Source organism: Caretta caretta, chromosome 1 (assembly GCF_965140235.1).
Source record: "Caretta caretta isolate rCarCar2 chromosome 1, rCarCar1.hap1, whole genome shotgun sequence".
Classification (NCBI taxonomy): Eukaryota; Metazoa; Chordata; order Testudines; family Cheloniidae; genus Caretta; species Caretta caretta.
In genome coordinates this window covers 81484673-81505188 of record NC_134206.1, presented here as the reverse complement: position 1 = coordinate 81505188, position 20516 = coordinate 81484673, and the positions used below count along the sequence as shown (strand labels likewise).

Sequence of the window (20516 nt, the reverse complement as noted above, 5' to 3'; positions counted from 1 at the left end):
TCTTTCGGGATCTATAGAAATATAAATATATTATAATATTTCAGGTTTCAGAGTAGCCCCCCACCCCCGCTCTCCTGCTGGTAATAGCTCATCTTAAGTGATCACTCTGATTAAAGTGTGTATGGTAACACCCATTGTTTCATGTTCTCTATGTATATAAATCTCCCCACTGTATTTTCCACTGAATGCATCCGATGAAGTGAACTGTAGCTCACGAAAGCTTATGCTCAAATAAATTTGTTTTTCTCTAAGGTGCCACAAGTACTCCTTATAATATTTCAGAATATGCAGTCATATTGTGGCCTGTTCTCCTTTCTGGTCTGGTGTAAGGGAATAAAAGGGGCATAAGACACCCCATGTGGGGGAGAACCATACCTCTGCTGCTTGTTCACTTGTTCACTATCTCCCACCATCATGCTTGACTTCAACCCCCAATATGCCTGGATGCGTCGTTACGCCAGTGTGTCTTGGAGCATATGCTGTGACAGGTATAGATGAGTTGCACTTTATTCCCTTCCCAAAGGCAACAGGGAGACTGGGATGGATATTGACTCTTTGAGCTGCAATTTCCTTCCTGCACTGATTTAGGGGCAGCACAAACTGACAATCTCTAAATCTTAATGAAAAGTAAATACAGAAATTGTAAATATATAGGATGAAAAGATCTTGGGAAAGTTACCAATACAGACACACGTGTTAGGAACAGAAAATCATGTTATAGTAAGAAAAGCATGATGCTTACATATCAAATTAAAATTTTTAATTTTTACTTACCATACTGTTCCTCTAATCTTTGTTAATCCTTCTTTATTTTGATATCCATTACTGTAAAAAGTTTGTTTCTAAGCATACATGTATGCTTTTTTCCTAGTGTGTTTTTTTTAATTAGTGTTTATTTTATCTTTGTGAAATAAACTGTCAGTGTACCCAAGATCTGGCATCTCTGTTATATCCTGGAAAAATAGTTTTCAAATAAGAAATAATAAGCTTAATGGTGGGGGCATCCATTCACTAATCTCAAGTTTATGCTAATGTTTGATTGAGAAGGTGAATGTAATCATTTATGTTTTAATATTCTGTCTTGAAGAATGGGATTGTTGTTTCAAGTGTTCAAAGTGTATGTGAACTCCATCTTTCTTACCCACTACAACAACTACCCTTAAAACTTAGGTCGGGAGATACTTCACCTTTTTGTATGCTTCAGTAAATAGAACACTAGAGACACAGGCAACAAATCTTTTATGAAATACATGGGTTGATACCACAGTTCCTCAAATACACTTGCCTCTTGAGCTTCTGCAAAAAACCTTTTCTAAAGCATGCTATTTTCTACTGCATATGCAAATTAAATCTCTAAAGACCATTATTACAATAACTATTCGATTTAATTTACTAAAGGAAAAAGCTAGGAGTTAAGCTTAAAAATTGAATTTTACAGCAAGACAGATCTAGAGTTAAGGCTAAAATTCCATGCTAACATTTCCATGTCACTTACATTTTACAAGTCTAGAGTTTTGTTATGATATACTTTTTTTTAAATTATGGCACACTTAGTATGTATGGAAATATTTCCTTGGTTTTGTGGCTTTATGTTAGATAGTTCAGGCTACTTTGACTCAGTGGAGCAAAATTCATCCTTGATGTAACTTAAGTGAAGTTAAGCATGGAGTTATACCATGAATGCATCTGGCCCATTGTTTTTAAAGGCATAATTCTTGCCCTTCACAATTTTGAAAGCATTATTAATAAAGGATCTTTCTTATAGAAGTGTGGGAGTTGACATGCCAAACTCCTCTTCTGTTTTTATAAATAGATTATATATGGATAAAATTTTCAATCCATAATTAATTGTTTATTAGAATCTCATATAATCCTAGTCATGTCATTCTGTAATACTGATCAGTTAAAAAGTTCATATTATGCATGTTAGGTTATACGAAAAAACCACCATTACTGAGTTGAGTTATAATATTTTTTTGCATAGATAAAAGGAAAAATAATTCCAATAAAAGCACTGAAACTGCCTTTAAAAATGTAACTTATTTTATTTTTGTAATTGGAATTTTCAAAGGTGAATCTCCCACATATTCTCTTTAGTTTCAGTTAAGAACAGTTTAATTATTGCTACACAAAAATGCCATATTACAATTCTAAATCATGCATGTAAATTTATAATTATAAAAATCTCAAATTGAAACACAATTAAGATAGTTATTATTATTGTATCATCCTTTGTTTTTATAATAAACTATAAACCCTGCTGTCTGTCCCACAAATACTTGGTTATCAGTTTTTCAAAATGCATGTTTAAATCCTAAAACATTTCATTTTTACTCTTTAAAAAAATTATGTAAACCTTTTGAAAAAATATTTCAAAATTAAATACCATTCTCATATAAGACATGTTTAGGAGAATGTATTTTAGCAGTGAAATACAATATATTTAGCAGAGTAGAGACACATCATTTGAAATGCTTGTTTTGCTTGTTTTTATCTTTGCTAATCTTTTCCATTGAATCTATGCTGCTTCTGTGCCACTGTTTTCCACTATAGAAACTCCATCCCGCTGCCTTGCTTCTCGTGAGCGCATTTACAAAAGTAGTGATGTAGCTGGGCCTGCCTCTGCTATTTCATCTCTGTCTCACAAACTAAAGGGTGGGTATGCATGCAAACACAGACAGGTTATTCAAATTTTACATTAGAAAATGGTTTTTCTCCTTCCATTCATTTTCATTCCATTCACTTGATAAAACACTTTTTCAAAATGAATGTTAAAGTTTGATATGTATGAGTGTTCATATAATAGAACAACTCACTGTTGCTTATTTAATTGTAATTGTTTCATAACTTGTATGTTGAAGATGGAGTGTTAGTTTACAACCAGTTAAGATACTATAAACCAGACTACTGTCATACATGTATGAATATTTAGACAACAAATTAGTGAAATTTTGGAGGACAGGGAGAGATTCATTTTCATGTTACTTATTTTTTCATTAGTTTATTTATAGACTAACATTTAATACAGTATTAATTAACTATTCCATTTTTGTGCTGGTTGAGTTCAAAATGCTGACACATTTGTGGAACTAATTGTGTTACCCTGTACATCACAAGTGTTGCGATCATTGAAATCAGTGGGATTAATCACATGAGCAAGGGAATTGCTGTATAAGGCCAAGGAAAGAGGAGGTATTCTAGATTTATTTATTCATGATTACTCAGTAGCTTGCCAGCATTGTTTATAAATGCCATCCTGTAAAATAGACTGACTACATCCATTCATAGAAAACAATATATGGACAAATTACTTTCTTCTTGTGATCTACACTATTCAGCCTTGTAGACATGTATTTTTACATACATTTATAAAAAGCAATTACATAGATAATCAGATTGCCAATCAGATAATGGATTGGCAATGAATTGGAGTAAATATAACCAATTACACTGTCTGCATCAAAACAAAAAAGATGAATTAGTAGACGAGTTGTCACATGTATTTATTCTCAACTGACCTTAATAATATGGCAACCTCCAACTTGAGCCTGACTTTTTTGCAACGTGTCTGGAACATGCTTCTTATCCTAATTTACTTGTGTAGTTTCAATTACTTTCTATATGTCCTTTTTGTCCTTTAAGCATAGAAGAAAAATAAATAAGTAGCCAAGAGACCATCCTGCAAGTTCCATAGTTGTAGTCAGTCTAACATATGTAAAACTAATAAATAATAATTTTGTTGTGACTTTGATAAGCTTAGCTATGGTAAACTTAGCTAATAATGCTTTGTATTCTAGCTTCCAAGTAAACAAATTACTTTCCCTTATTGGTTGTTAGTGGAGGTTGTGAACTCAAATTCTCCATACGGTATAGTAGTGCTTTTGCTCTCTAGGTAATTTCACAAGAAGTGCATTTTCTATTAAATACTTTCTTGTGCATGTTTTAAAAGCATGCTCATGTATATATTTGTGCACCCTTTGCAAAGGAGTTTCAAGTAATCAGTGGTTGCATTATAATTGCAAAAAAATCCTTTTTATCAGCTCTGTTGACACTTTGGGATGTTAACAGAAGCACCTGGTTGAATTCTATTTTTGTGTTCAATTCTGTGTCTTTTAATTTGTATTGTAATGGGTATCAGTTATAAAATGTAGTAATAATTTCACTATAAAATGTACCATACAGGTGACAGAGTGAATTTCACAGCCACTGCTAGACCAGTTTCTCCAGCAGGAAAATCGGATATATCAAAACACAGGGCTGAGAGCAAGTCACCCAAACCTGATGGACGTGTGATCAGAACTGTTGCTGACCAGAAAAAAACAAGGAATACAGAAGGCTTATCTGCCAGTGAGTCTCTTATGTTGAAATCAGATGCTGCAAAGTTGAGGTCAGATTCTCATAGCAGATCATTATCTCCAAACCATAACACTTTGCAGACTCTAAAATCTGATGGGAGGACAACTTCTGGTCTAAGAGCTGAATCTCCAGGACCAGGAACACGGTCTTCCTCACCAAAGCCAAAGCCACTCACAGCAGGAAGATCCAGCACTTCTGGTGCTAGTTCACCACGATCATCGTCTCCGCACGATAAGATTCTACCTCAAAAAGCCTCAGTCCCTGTAAAAACAAAGCTTGATCCTCCTCGGGAACGATCCAAATCAGACTCTTACACACTAGATCCAGACACACTTCGCAAAAAGAAAGTACCGCTAACAGAGCCATTAAGGGGACGGTCCACTTCACCCAAACCAAAAATTCTATCAAAAGATGCAAAACCTGTGACTGAAACTGAAAATAGAGCTCCTTCCCCTCACGTTGTACAAGAAAACCTTCACAGTGAAGTTGTTGAAGTTTGCACTTCAAGTACTTTAAAGACAAATAGCATTACAGATAGCACATGTGAAGATAGCACAGAATTCAAAATTGTGGATGATAGTTCTAATAAAATTCATTTTAGCATAGGAAAAGCACCACTGAAAGATGAGCAAGATATGAGAGCTTCTCCAAAAGTAAGCCGTAAGTGTGCTAGTAGGCACACAAGACCCAAAAAGGAAAAATCTGGCTTACTTTTCAAAGGAGATGGATCCAAATCCGTAGAGCCAGCCAAGCAAGCAATGTCGCCATCTGTTGCAGAATGTGCCAGAGCTGTCTTTGCTTCGTTCCTGTGGCATGAAGGAATAGTCCATGATGCTATGGCTTGTTCATCTTTTTTGAAGTTTAATCCAGAGCTTACCAAAGAGCATGCACCAATAAGAAACAGTCTTAATCAACAACCTACAGAGGAAAAAGAAACCAAGTTGAAAAATAGACACTCATTGGAAATATCATCTGCTCTTAATATGTTTAACATTGCACCTCATGGTCCAGACATATCTAAAATGGGCAGCATCAACAAAAACAAGGTCCTGTCTATGCTTAAAGAACCACCTCTGCATGAGAAATGTGAGGATGGAAAAACTGAAATTACCTCTTTTGAAACAACTAGTCATTATACTATGAAATCTAAATCTCCTCTTCCCTTAACACTGCAGCATTTGGTAGCTTTCTGGGAAGATATTTCTTTAGCAACTATCAAAGCAGCATCCCAGAATATGATTTTCCCAAGCCCTGGTTCCTGTGCAGTATTAAAGAAGAAAGAAAGCGACAAAGATAACAAGAAAACCAAAAAGGAAAAAAAGAAAAAAGAAAAAGCTGAGGCTAGACCAAGGGGAAATCTTTTTGGTGAGATGGCCCAGCTTGCAGTGGGAGGACCTGAGAAAGATACCATCTGTGAACTATGTGGAGAATCCCATCCATATCCAGTGACTTACCACATGAGACAAGCTCATCCAGGTAAGACTTTTTCTTCCCCCCCATAACCCATTCCTCAATCAAAGTTTATTTTTACATAATTTGTATTTTGACAGTCATTATTGTTATGAAAGTAAATCAGGCCTCCTTAGCCATAGTGGGAATTGTTTTAATTAAAAGAATAAAGAAATTGAAGACCTTGATTCAGCAAGGGATTAAGCATGCATGTAGTTTTAACCACTCATGTTTAAAGTTACAGGTACATTTAAGAGCCTTGCTGAATCAGGATCTAAAAGCAGTTAAAAAGCTGAATTTACAGTACCTATTTGGAAACACAATTTTTAATCTAAAATCTTAGTTTGTGACTATGTAGGGAAAATGAGAGGAGATAAAAAATAAAAGCCTAACTTTAGTAGGAGCTCTAGGTTGCAAAACATTGCCATTATAACTCCATGTTTTCAGTCACTGATAACTTTCTGAAACTTTAGACTAAAATTTTTCAGACCTGTTCTCTGGACAAGAGTGAAGATTCTTGGCAACTTTGAGCAAAAACTGTTCAGCCTCTTGCAAATGGGAGGAAAAGTGGGGGGGAATGTTTACTTTTGCCACTATTTTTGTTGTTTTTGTCAAGCAGCACTTGTTCTAAAATGCGGTTGTGGGGAGAGGGTGGGTAGAAAGTTGAAATTTGACAGAGAAATAGTTGTCTGTGTGAAGTATCCTGGAGTGCTCCAATGAAACTTTTCATTGGAACAGGTTACAGGGGTTTGAAAACTGCGCCTTGTAAGTGAAGGAAGGCTATGTCACACATGCATGCCTGGCTTACTTGACTTCATAGTAAACATGCTTCTATCCTAAGATGTGTCTGAAGGAGAGAGGGCTCCCTAGACGTCCTGTTTCATTCACTATGATCACCAAGGCAATCACCTACACATCTTTACATGTGCATGCTATTTCAAACTAGGACTCTACAAAAAGCAGCATGGGCATTTTAAAAAAAAATTTAGTTTCTGATAGAACACCCTTTAAATAATACATTCTGAACTTTAAAAGAAATCCTCTTCTTGAAAATACAAATTTTTCCTTCATTTTTATAAGTGCCTTCTCACGAAGGGAGAAACTGGCCATACGCAAAGACACATGCACTACACAAAGTCAACAAACTGAAAATACTGGTTTTTTGCTAACTTACTTCAGTTACAGTAATCTTGGGTTCTCCAGTAGCTATAGTATGTACATAATTTTCACACAGAAAAGTAATTTTTTTAAAGTTGAAAATGTCCCTTTATTTTCTGAAATTTCCTAACTTTTAAGAGCTTAATTTTTCAACCTTAAAGTTTTATTACATCTAGGGTTGGATTTTTGTTATTTAGAATTCCTTAGATGTTTATTTTAAAGCAGAAGTCTGCAACCGTCGGCACGCGGCCCATCAGGGTAATCCACTGGCAGGCCGCAAGATATTTTGTTTACGTTGATTGTCTGCAGGCATGGCCCTCCGCAGCTCCCACTGACCGCAATTCACTGTTCCCGGCCAATGGGAGCTGCGGGAAGCAAAAATATAGAATCCAGTTGAAATTTGTGCTCTCTCTTTTAGCTGTGCAGCAGTTAGCATACATTCCATGCACTTCCCTGAATATGACTGATACCCTTTGAACACAAAAAGAAACAAAGCTTAAAAATGTATTTGCAAATTTGAAGGGGGACGAAGTTCTCAGCAGGGTGGTAGCACCACCTATCATGAAGGTTGCATGACATTTCTTATTTTCAGATTTATGAGCCTTTGGGATCGGGGACTGTCTTCCAGTGTGTCTGCACAGTCCCTTGACTTTTGGGCACTACTGTAATATAAATAAGTAATAAAGAATGTAATTCTCAAGCTTTTAAAAAGCTGTTCTCATCAACAGACTTTAAAAAGCAAAAACTTTCCAAGCATTGGACACCACCCATTTTCTTTCAGAATATAGCTTTCAAGGAATGCAGAGAGAATAAAACCAAGCTAACCGAAAGAAAATGTGTCTTCTCCTTCCTATTTTACAGATAGGAAAAGAAGCATTAATTGTTATTCCTAAAAGTAAAGTTATTATTTATGGATCTTGTCTTCATTATTTCAAGGTTGTGGCCGGTATGCAGGTGGTCAAGGTTATAATAGCATTGGACACTTCTGTGGAGGATGGGCTGGTAATTGTGGTGATGGTGGTATAGGAGGAAGCACTTGGTATCTGGTTTGTGATCGATGCAGAGAAAAATACCTCCGTGAAAAGCAAGCAGCAGCAAGAGAGAAGGTATATTTATTTGTTTCTCCAGTATTAGTTTTAATAGTTCAGGTATATCTTGATAATTTTAGAATTTCAGGATATTTCAATGTCATGAAATGATTGCTTGTATTAAAAGTATTTTAATGTACTGTGATTAAAAAAACATGAACACTTCTGGTTTTGTACTTAAGATCCAATTTATTCCTTGTGGGGGAAGGAGGAGAAGTCATAACTGATTAGCTGTTATTAATCCAAATTATTTTATAGTGTATTTACTTATTTTCAGATTCAAATTTGTAAATTAGTTTAGTTTTATGCTAACATATTTGAATATAGAAACTAATATCTTGCAAGCAATGTATGCAAATGTCTTTGAATAAGTCATTATCTGGCAAATAACATGCTGTCATTGTACAGTTGGTTAAATGTCAATTTAAGCAGATAGTCTCCTCCTTGAATAATTGTTTTAGGTGATTCTAAGGCAAATTCTTATGCTCATTGAATCTCGAGGATATGTCCCTGCCATATGCCAATGTTGCAGTCTCACTAGAAATAACTGTGATTTGCTGTCCTGGACCAAGCTGTACCCTATAGCCTATATCTGAGCAACTGGCTGCTCTGAGCTGGTTCAGAAGCTTCAGCCAATGCATCAGTGAAAGACAGTAAGGCTTATTTGGGAAGGCAGGGGTTAGTGATAAACAAGAAGAGCTCCTTCAGTCCCACACGAAACCTCATGTATCTGAAGAATTCACAATACTAAATGGGCATTTCTTGTGTAGGACTCTATGAGTAAGCTGCAGATCCACATCAGAACTTTTAATTTATCACTCAAAGAGCACAGTATAGAACTGCCAGCAGGTGCTAGGGTCAATGGCAGTGAGCTTCAATTTAGTGCCCTGAATATGCTTCTACATTGCACTCTCTTTAACGTGTCTTCCTGTTATCGGAATTGGAGTGAAGAGAGAACCTCAAAGAGCCTGCAAATATCTTCAAGACTCATGGAGTTAATAGCTAACTGAGGAAGATTTCAATAAACCATCCTCTGGGGTGGAATTTTTTTTTTTTAACATTGCTGCAGTGTTCATCACTGGTTCAAAAGAAGTCTTCCATAAACAAGCTAGAGTCCAAGATTGTGAGGATCTCACTATGTTACACTTCCAGAGAAAGCTAATATATTCATCCATAAAAATTCAGTTGGACATTGCCACGATCTGTAATATACATCTGTCACCAGGGACGCACAAAAAGTCAAGATATGTTCAGAGAAACAGACCTGTTGATGGCTTAAGCCAAAAAGAACCCTACCAGTCAGTTGGCAATCACAGTCTGAGGATGAGAACCAGCACACCTGACTGAATGAGTAGAATGCAGTTAAGTTTAGAGGCAAGAGCAACAGGGTAATGTTGTGGTGGGCATGTGCTATAGATCACCGGATCAGAAGGATGAAGTAGACGAGATTTCTTCGGACAGCTAACTGAAGTTTCCAGATCACAGGCCCTGGTTCTAATGGGAGACTTTAATCATCCTGACATCTGCTGGAAGAGCAATACAGCAATGCGCAGACAATCAGGAAGTTTTTGGAGAGTGTTGGAGACAACTTCCTGGTACAAGTGCTGGAGCAACTGACTGGGGTCGTGCTCCTCTTGATCTGCTGCTTACAAACAGGGAAGAATTGGCAGGAGAAGTAGAAGTGGGTGGCAACCTAGGCAGCAGTGACCGTGAGATGGTTGAGTTCAGGATCCTCACAAAAGGAAGAAAGGAGAGTAGCAAAGTACAGACCCTGGACTTCAGAAAAGCAGACTTAGACTCCCTTCGGGAACTGATGGGCAGGATCCCCTGGGAAGCTAATATGGGGGGCAAGGAGTCCAGGAGAGCTGGCTGTATTTTAAAGAAACCTTGTTAAGGGCGCAGGAACAAACCATCCCAGAGTGCAGAAAGAATAGCAGACATGGCAGGCGATCAGCTTGGCTTAACAGTGAAATCTTCGGTGAGCTTAAACTCAAAAAGGAAGCTTACAAGAAGTGGAAATTTGGACAGATGACTAGGGAGGTGTATAAAAATATTGCTAGAGCATGCAGGGGTGTAATCAGGAAGGCCAAGGCACAACTGGAGTTGCAGCTGTCAAGGGATGTGAAGGGTAACAAGAAGGGTTTCTACAGGTATGTTCGCAACAAGAAGAGGGTCACAGAAAATGTGGGACCTTACTGAATGGGGGAGGCAACATAGTGACAGATGATGTGGAAAAAGCTGACATACTCAATACTTTTTTTTTGCCTTGGTCTTCACAGACATGGTCATCTTCCAGACTGCTGCACTGGGCATCACAGTATGGGGAGGAGGTGACCAGCCCTCAGTGGTGAAAGAACAGGTTAAAGGCTATTTAGAAAAGCTGGACGTACAGAAGTCCATGGGTCCAGATCTAATGCATCCAAAGGTGCTGAGGGAGTTGGTTGATGTGATTGTAGAGCCATTGGCCATTATCTTTGAAAAATTGTGGCAATTGGGGGAGGTCCTGGACAATTGGAAAAAGGCAAATATAGTGCCCATATTTTAAAAAGGGAAGAAAGAGAACCCAGGGAACTATAGGCCAGTCAGCCTCACTTCAGTCCCTGGAAAAATCATGGAGCAGGTCCTCAAGGAATCCATTTTGAAGCACTTGGAGGAGAGGAAGCTGATCAGGAACAGTCAACATGGATTCACCAAGGGCAAGTCATGCCTGACCAACCCAATTGCCTTCTATGATGAGATAACTGGCTCTGTGGATATGGGGAAAGCAGTGGATGTGATATATCTTGACTTTAGCAAAGGTTTTGATACGGTCTCCCACAGTATTCTTGCCCGCAAGATAAAAAAGTATGGATTGGATAAATGGACTATAAGGTGGGTAGAAAACTGGCTATATTGTCGGGCTCAACAGGTAGTGATCAACGGCTTGATGTCTGTTTGGCAGCCGGTATCAAGCGGAGTGCCCCAGGGGTCGGTCCTGGGGCTGGTTTTGTTCAACATCTGTGTCAGTGATCTGGAGGATGGCGTGGATTGCACCCTCAGCAAGTTTGCAGATGACTCTAAACTGGGGGGAGAGGTAGGTACGCTGGAGGGTAGGGATAGGATACAGAGGGACCTAGATAAATTAGAGGATTGGGCCAAAAGAAATCTGATGAGGTTCAACAAGGACAAGTGCAGAGTCCTGCACTTAGGACAGAAGAATCCCATGCACCGCTACAGGCTGGGGACAGACTGGCTAAGCAGCAGTTCTGCAGAAAAGGAGCTGGGGATTACAGTGGATGAGAAACTGGATATGAGTCAGCAGTGTGCCCTCATTGCCAAGAAGGCCAACAGCATATTGGGCTGTATTAGTAGGAGGATTGCCAGCAGATCGAAGGGAGTGATGATTCCCCTCTATTCAGCACTGGTGAGGCCACACCTAGAGTATTGTGGCCAGTTTTGGTACCCCCACTACAGAAGGGATGTGGACAAATTGGAGAGACTCCAGCGGAGGGCAACAAAAATGATTAGGGGGCTGGGGCACATGACTTAAGAGGAGAGGCTGAGGGAACTGGGGTTATTTAGTCTGCAGAAAAGAAGAGTTAGAGGGGATTTGATAGCAGCCTTCAACTCCCTGAAGGGGGGTTCCAAAGAGGATGGAGCTAGGCTATTCTTAGTGGTGGCAGATGACAGAACAAGAAGTAATGGTCTTAAGTTGGAATGAGGGAGGTCTAGCTTGGATATTAGGGAACACTATTTCACTTGGAGGGTGGTGGAATCTCCATCCTTAGAGGTTTTTAAGGCCTGGCTTGACAAAGCCTTGGCTGGGATGATTTAGTTGGTGTTGGTCCTGCTTTGAGCAGGGGATTGGACTTGATGACCTCCTGAGGTCTCTTCCAACCCTAATATCCTATGATTCTAGGAATCAGGAGAATGAAATCTCATTATACCCAGGAAAAAAATACTTCAGGTTCTAGAAAGCAGGAGCAGGAAGAACAAATTTTCTTGAATGTCAGTAGACATCAGCCAAATGGATATTCCCCTCCCACCCCAGCCCATGATCAGCATAGTCCTGTAGAAGGTCTTCCAAATCAAGAGGAGCTTTTTTTCTTATAATTCCAAACTGACTGAGAAGACCCTGGAACTGGTGAACATGTCCATGTCCACCCCCATTCAGGCTCCTGTTTATTCTGAACCTGTGCGTGCTTAATTCATGTGACATCCAGTACAGTTGGTAGTCATGACTTTGCTATTGAGTGTACAAGACCGAAGAAGACTGGCTTGTCAGATGCTTTGGAAGATCCCAAGCATATTATCTGTTATAGAAGATCAAAGAGGGGGGGAATTATCTTTATCTGTTAATTTTCCTTCATTAAAGCCTTTTTATACCAGTCCCATCCTAAGATATGAGTGCCTAACTCATTGTTAAGAACTTTGATACAGAGTCACTGACAAACTGAAACTATGTTTAACATTTTTTTAATGGTTATTGATGAATTGGTTAGGTTCCTACTTGGTACTGCTTCTGAAATATTCAACTGCAAGCTGAGATAGCTAGACCCTTATACAGGAAGATATTGCATTATTTAAATTCTTGTTCTTCATCGGGTGGTTTGTAAGGTCTATAATCGAAGTATACGTCCTGATATAGAAAATCTTGAAGAAAGAATATTAATAGGAAAGGAAACTTTTTCCCTAGCCTTGTCTGATGTATCGTTTTTGTTTCGTTTGTAACCCTCCTCTGTGTTTTGTCATTTAAGTGCGATGTGAATAAAATTGCTAACAAAAAATTACATTCAAAGAATGTTAAGGTTTCAAAGTCAAGCACTCACACGTAAGAAATGCCAGAATTAAGTTTACTGATGCGAGTGGTTTGGAATTGGGGGACAGAGTTTTTATAATCAAAAGTAAAGGAGTACTTGTGGCACCTTAGAGACTAACCAATTTATTTGAGCATGAGCTTTCGTGAGCCACAGCAAGCTCATGCTCAAATAAATTGGTTAGTCTCTAAGGTGCCACAAGTACTCCTTTTCTTTTTGCGAATACAGACTAACACGGCTGTTCCTCTGAAACCTGTCATAATCAAAAGTGACCACTAATTTGGGATGCCCAGTTTGGTATGCATAAAGTCTAATTTTTCAGACTACTTAGAATTATATAGCCTTAATATCTTCAAAACATAGTTCACATTGACTAGTTGCAGCTGAGAGTGCACTCTGCAAATCAGACCGGAGGGCCTCACATTGGGAACCCAGAAAATGAGCATGTTAAGTGGCCACCTGTGAAAAGTTTGGTTTAAGTGACTTGCCTAGCATCACAAAGGAACTCTGTGACAGAAACAGGGATAGAATTCAGTTCTCCAGGGCATTTAACTGCCTTAGCCATGAAACCATCTTTTTTCTTCTTGTATCCTCTGCTTCATTCATTACAAGCCTTCCAATTTCTTGAATGAATGAGGAAAGGGGTCTTACAGAAACAACGGTGTCCTTTGCTTACACAACCCTTATTCATTTCCAAAGCATGGTCTATGCTATGCACTGAACAAGGCAGGAGCCCTATGGAAAAATTGTTATGTGAACATGTGTGTCAAAGTGGGAATTTTCTGTAACATTTTTATGAATCCTAAGCATGTGTCAGTTTCCCTCTGTGTTGCATGGCTACTAAGGGTATGTCTATGCTATGGAATTAGGTCGAATTTATAGAAGTCGATTTTTTAGGAAGCGATTTTATACAGTCGATTGTGTGTGTCCCCACTAAGTACATTAAGTCGGCAGAGTGAGTCCACAGTACCGTGGCTAGCATTGGCTTTTGGAGTGTTGCACTGTGGGTAGCTATGCTACAGTTCCCGCAGTCTCTACCGCCCATTGGAATTCTGGGTTCAGCTCCCAATACCTGATGGGGCAAAAACATTGTCGCGGATGGTTTTGGGTACATGTCGTCAGTCGCCCCTCCCTCCATGAAAGCAAAAGCAGACAATCGTTTTGCTCCATTTTTCCGTGCGGACGCCCTACTGCTTTCAGCAGATGGTGCAGTAGGACTGCTAACCATAATCATCGAACCACCACTTCCGCTGCAACTCTGCTCTTCTGTTCTCCTGGTGCCATGAATCCACTTCGCAGGTCCTCTATATGACCATCATCATCCACCACTTCCTCTGCAACTCTGCTGTCCTGCTCTTGTTTCGCCATACCACGGCAAGCGTGCAGCCCCATCAGCTCAGCTCACCGACACTGTTGTGTCCTGGTGCTGCTGGCAGCAGACGGTGCAATAGGTCTGCAAAACTGATCATCCAACCACTGCTTCCGCTGCAGCTCTGCTCTCATGAATCGATCTCACAGGTCCTCTCGTCGTTCTCTATAAATATCTATTCTCGTGGCATCCGTCGTCAGCCACCACTTCCACTGCAACTCTGCTCTCCTGCAGACGCCATACCACGGCAAGCATGGAGCCCGCTCAGATCACCGCAGCAGTTATGAGCATTGTAAATACCTCACACATTATCCTGCAGTATGTTCAGAACCAGAACCTGCACAGGCAGGCAAGGAGGCAACAGCAGCGCGGTGACAAGAGGGATGAGGACATGGACACAGACTTCTCTCAAAGTACGGGCCCCCGTAATTTGGACATCCTGGTGGCAATGGAGCAGGCTCATGACGTGAATGCCGATTCTGGGCCCAGGAAACAAGCACAGACTAGTGGGACCATGTAGTGTTGCAGGTCTGGGGTGATTCCCAGTGGCTGTGAAACTTTCTCATGCGTCAGGGCACTTTCATGGAACTTTGTGACTTGCTTTCCCCTGCCCTGAAGCACAAGAATACCAAAATGAGAGCAGCCCTCACAGTTCATAAGCGAGTGGTGATAGCCCTCTGGAACCTTGCAACATCAGACAGCTACCGGTCAGTCGGGAATCAAGTTGGAGTGGGCAAATCTACTGTGGGAGCTGCTGTGATCCAAGTAGCCAACGCAGTCACTGAGCTGCTGCTATCAAGGGTAGTGACTCTGGGAAATGTGCAGGTCATAGTGGATGGCTTTGCTGCAGTGGGATTCCCTAACTGTGGTGGGGCTATAGACGGAACGCATATCCCTGTCTTGGGACCGGACCACCTTGGCAGCCAGTACATAAACCGAAAGGGGTACTTTTCAATGGTGCTGCAAGCACTGGTGGATCACAAGGGACATTTCACCAACATCAACGTGGGATGGCCGGGAAAGGTTCATGACGCTCGCATCTTAGAATCATAGAATCATAGAATATCAGGGTTGGAAGGGACCCCAGAAGGTCATCTAGTCCAACCCCCTGCTCAAAGCAGGACCAATTCCCAGTTAAATCATCCCAGCCAGGGCTTTGTCAAGCCTGACCTTAAAAACCTCTAAGGAAGGAGATTCTACCACCTCCCTAGGTAACGCATTCCAGTGTTTCACCACCCTTCTAGTGAAAAAGTTTTTCCTAATATCCAATCTAAACCTCCCCCACTGCAACTTGAGACCATTACTCCTCGTTCTGTCATCTGCTACCATTGAGAACAGTCTAGAGCCATCCTCTTTGGAACCCCCTTTCAGGTAGTTGAAAGCAGCTATCAAATCCCCCCTCATTCTTCTCTTCTGCAGGCTAAACAATCCCAGCTCCCTCAGCCTCTCCTCATAACTCATGTGTTCCAGTCCCCTAATCATTTTTGTTGCCCTTCGCTGGACTCTCTCCAATTTATCCACATCCTTCTTGAAGTGTGGGGCCCAAAACTGGACACAGTACTCCAGATGAGGCCTCACCAATGTCGAATAGAGGGGAACGATCACGTCCCTCGATCTGCTCGCTATGCCCCTACTTATACATTCCAAAATGCCATTGGCCTTCTTGGCAACAAGGGCACACTGCTGACTCATATCCAGCTTCTCGTCCACTGTCACCCCTAGGTCCTTTTCCGCAGAACTGCTGCCTAGCCATTCGGTCCCTAGTCTGTAGCTGTGCATTGGGTTCTTCCGTCCTAAGTGCAGGACCCTGCACTTATCCTTATTGAACCTCATCAGATTTCTTTTGGCCCAATCCTCCAATTTGTCTAGGTCTTTCTGTATCCTATCCCTCCCCTCCAGCGTATCTACCACTCCTCCCAGTTTAGTATCATCCGCAAATTTGCTGAGAGTGCAATCCACACCATCCTCCAGATCATTTATGAAGATATTGAACAAAACCGGCCCCAGGACCGACCCTTGGGGTACTCCACTTGATACCGGCTGCCAACTAGATATGGAGCCATTGATCACAACCCGTTGAGCTCGACAATCTAGCCAGCTTTCTACCCACCTTGTAATGCATTCATCCAGCCCATACTTCCTTAACTTGCTGACAAGAATACTGTGGGAGACCGTGTCAAAAGCTTTGCTAAAGTCAAGAAACAATACATCCACTACATCTTCTGGAACTCTGGTCTGTCTGAACAGCTGCAGCAAGGGACTTACTTTCCAGACCAGAAAATAACCATTGGGGATGTTGAAATGCCTATAGTTATCTTTGGGGACACAGCCTACCCCTTAAGGGTTATCCTTGGGGACACAGTCTACCCCTTACCTCATGAAGCCATACACAGGCACCCTGTACAGTCGTCAGAAGCTGCTCAACTATAGGCTGAGCAAGTGCAGAGTGGTGGTAGAATGTGCATTTGGACGTTCAAAAGCGTTTACTGCTTGCTGTGTGCTCCACAATATCTGTGAGAGTAAGGGGGAGACGTTTATGGCGGGGTGGGAGGTTGAGGCAAATCGCCTGGCTGCTGATTATGCGCAGCCAGACAGCACGGTCATTAGAAGAGCACAGCAGTGCGCGCTGCGCATCAGAGAAGCTTTGAAAACCAGTTTCATGACTGGCCAGGCTACGGTGTGAAGTTCTGTTTGTTTCTCCTTGATGAAAACCCGCCCCCTTGGTTCACTCTACTTCCCTGTAAGCCAACCGTACTCCCCCTTCAATCACCACTTGCAGAGGCAATAAAGTCATTGTTGTTTCAAATTCATGCATTAATTATTTATTAATTTTTATTAAATTTTTTATTAATTCGTCACACAAATAGGGGGATAACTGCCAAGGTAGCCCAGGAGGGGTGTGGGAGGAGGGAAGCACCAGGAGGGATGGTGGAGGAGGGAAGGATAGGGCCACACTGCACTTCAAAACTTATTGAATGCCAGTCTTCTGTTGCTTGGGCAGTCCGCTGGGGTGGAGCGGTTGGGTGCCTGGAGGACACCCCCCGGCATTCTTGGGTGTTTGCGTGAGGAGGCAATGGAACTTGGGGAAGCTGCAGCGGCGGTCTGTGCTCCTGCTGCCTTTTTTGCAGCTCAGCCATATGCCGGAGCATATCCGTTTGTTCCTCCAGTAGCCTCAGCATTGCATCCTGCTTCCTCTCATCACGCTGCCACCACCTCTCCTCTTGCTCCCGCCGCTGCCTGTTGTCGCGCGTCCCTCCTGTGCTCGCGTTCATTTTGTGCTTTCCTGGACTGTGACATTGTTTGCCTCCACGCATTTTGCTGAGTTCTTTCAGTGTGGGAGGACTGCATGAGCTCAGAGAACATTTCATCGCGAGTCCAATTTTTTTCTTCTTATCTGCACTAGCCTCTGGGACAGAGATGATAAGGGGAGCTTTGAAACATTTGCAGCTGCAGAAGGAAAAAATGGGAGAACAGTATTTAAAAATACACATTTTAGAGAACAATGGGTAGACTCTTTTGGGGTGAACCAAGCTGTTAACATTACATAGTACATGTGCTTTCGGTACATTTTGCCTCTTATATTGAGGACCTGCCAGTTTGGTGTGAGAGATAACACACGCAGGACCAGGCAACAGAATTCGGCTTGCAGGCAGCCATGGTAAGCCACAGTCTTTTGGCTTCTTTAACCTTCATAACATGTGGGAATGGTTTCAAACAGCAGCGCCCTCATTTCCCATACCAAGCACCCGTTGGGTTGGCCATTTAAAATGGGTTGGCCAGTTAAAAGAAGGGGCTGCGATTTTCGGGGGAACGTGCAGCACGAACCCAACTAAACCTCCACACACACCCAATTCTCTGGGATGATCGCTTCACCCCTCCCCCCACCGTGTGGCTGACAGCAGGGATGATTTCTTTTCAGCCACAGGCAAACAGTCCAGCAGGAATGGTCACCTCTGAATGTCCCCTTAATAAAATTCCCCTATTTCAACTAGGTGACCATGAATGATATCACTCTCCTGAGGCTAACACAGAGAGAGAAAGAATGGATGTTGCTTGAATGCCAGCAAACACTGGGACCATACGCTGCCATGCTTTTTTATGCAATGATTCCAGACTACATGCTACTGGCCTGGCGTGGTAAAGTGTCCTACCATGGAGAACAGAATAAGGCTGCCCTCCCCAGAAACCTTTTGCAAAGGCTTTGGGAGTACATCCAGGAGACCTTCACTGAGATGTCCCTGGAAGATTTCCGCTCCATCCTCAGACATGTTAACAGACTTTTCCAGTAGCTGTACTGGCCGCGAATGCATCCCAAGTCTTCGGGGCAAATTAATCATTAAACACACTTGCTTTTAAACCATGTATTATATTTACAAAGGTACACTTACCAGAGGTGCCTTCTCTGCCTTCAAGTTCCGGGAACCCGGGTTGGGAGGGTATTGGGTCCAGGGTGATAAACAGTTCCTGGATGTCGGGGAGAACGGTTTCTTCTTCATCGTCATCTTCTTCGTCCCTTAAATCCTCATCTCTGTTGTGTGAGACTCCCCCCTTGCAGGAGTCTACATACAGGGGTGGGATAGTGGTAGGGGCACCCCTTAGAATTGCATGCAGCTCATCATAGAAGCGGTATGTGTGGGGCTCTGACCCGGAGCGGCCGTTTGCCTCTTTGGTTTTTTGGTTGGCTTGCCTGAGCTCCTTAATTTTCACATGGCACTGCTGCGGGTCCCTGTTATAGCCTCTGTCCTTCATGCCCTTGTAGATTTTTTCAAATATTTTGGCATTTCATCTTTTGGAACGGAGTTCTGATAGTACAGATTCATCTCCCCATACAGCGATCAGATCCAGTATCTCCTGTTCAGTCCATGCTGGAGCTCTTTTGCAATTCTGGGACTCCACGGTCACCTCTGCTGATGAGCTCTGCATGGTCACCTGTGCCACGCTGCCCAAACAGGAAATGAAATTCAAAAGTCCCTGGAGCTTTTCGTGTCTACCTGGCTAGTGCATCTGAGTTGAGAGTGCTGTCCAGCGCAGTCACAAGGGAGCACGCTGGGATAGCTCCGGAGGTCAATACCATCAAAATGTGTCCACACTACCCCAAATTTGACCCGGCGTTACCGATTTCAGCACTAATCCCCTCGTTGGGGAGGTGTACAGAAATAGATTTTAAGAGCCCTTTAAGTCAACAAAAATGGCTTCGTCATGTGGACGGGTGCAGGGTTAAATCGATCTAACACTGCTAAATTCGACCTAAACTCGTAGTGTAGACCAGGGCTAAGTGGATGCAAAATGGTTAACGCTGCTCCCAAAACAGTGCTGGAGACAGAAAGTGTGTGCGTGTGTGTCACATGGGAGTCTGGGTGGAATGATCAGGTCGTTAATGAACTGATTGAAACTGACCCAAATGAACAGAGGATGCAGCAAGACAACGAGCCACCAACTACTGAATAATCAACACGTAACAGCAGTCCCTGGGGAGAGCGGTCTCTGGGGGCCTTGGAGCAGCGTGCTGCTGAGGGCAGTCAGCCCCCCACACACACTTGAGTAGGGGCCCCCCAGATCAGCGGGGCCCTAGGAGCAGAGATTGTCATCATGGGTATTTATAGTAAAAGCCATGAATTTTTGTTTATTGCCTGTTACCTGTCCATGACTTTTACTAAAAATACCCATTTCTAAATCTAATCCTTACTTGTAATAAAATAATGATGTGAACATGTAACATTTTTGTATTCTAGGTTAAACAATACAGGAGAAAACCAATGCAAGTTAAGACTCCTCGTGCCTTGCCAACCATGGAAGCTCATCAAGTGATTAAAGCCAATGCTCTGTTTTTGCTGTCCCTGAGCAGTGCTGCTGAGCCCAGTATTTTGTGCTATCATCCTGCAAAACCATTCCAGTCGCAGCTTCCCAGTGTTAAAGAAGGAATTTCTGAGGACTTTCCCATTAAAATGCCATGCCTCTATCTGCAGACTTTAGCAAGGTAATGAAAGCTACTCATGAGTTCATAAATATATTTATTCATAATGTTTGAATAAAAATAAAATGTGTATTTTATGTACTAAACTAAAATGTATATATAAAAATGTGCTGCTCTCTGGAAGCAGTCTCATGCTTCTTTATCATCTTGTCCCCTGACTTTCTCTCCATCTTTCATAGTATTTTCATGTCTGTTTAGATTGCATTTGCTCCAGGGATCAGAGCTACTGAATTTGGGAGGTACCCTAACACACTTTTGGATGCTTGATTAATAATTCTTAAAACTTAAATTTCAGTGATTTAAGAACTTGGTAGCAGAACTCCATA

General features: G+C 41.7%; 1 protein-coding gene across 15 annotated transcripts in view; it reads left to right on the top strand.

Annotated features, from left to right (window-relative positions):
* Nucleotides 1-20516, top strand: part of MYCBP2 (MYC binding protein 2) — a 420373-nt gene that overhangs the window by 342455 nt on the left and 57402 nt on the right. For 10 of the 15 annotated variants that reach the window (XM_048852688.2, XM_048852718.2, XM_075129126.1 and 7 more), the window contains 4 exons: nt 2554-2655; nt 4183-5832; nt 7900-8069; nt 19949-20193. In XM_048852688.2, coding sequence (XP_048708645.1) covers nt 2554-2655; nt 4183-5832; nt 7900-8069; nt 19949-20193 — 2167 coding nt within the window. The remainder of the gene's footprint in view (nt 1-2553; nt 2656-4182; nt 5833-7899; nt 8070-19948; nt 20194-20516) is intronic. The other 5 variants (XM_048852747.2, XM_048852727.2, XM_048852779.2 and 2 more) reach the window with 1 other exon arrangement.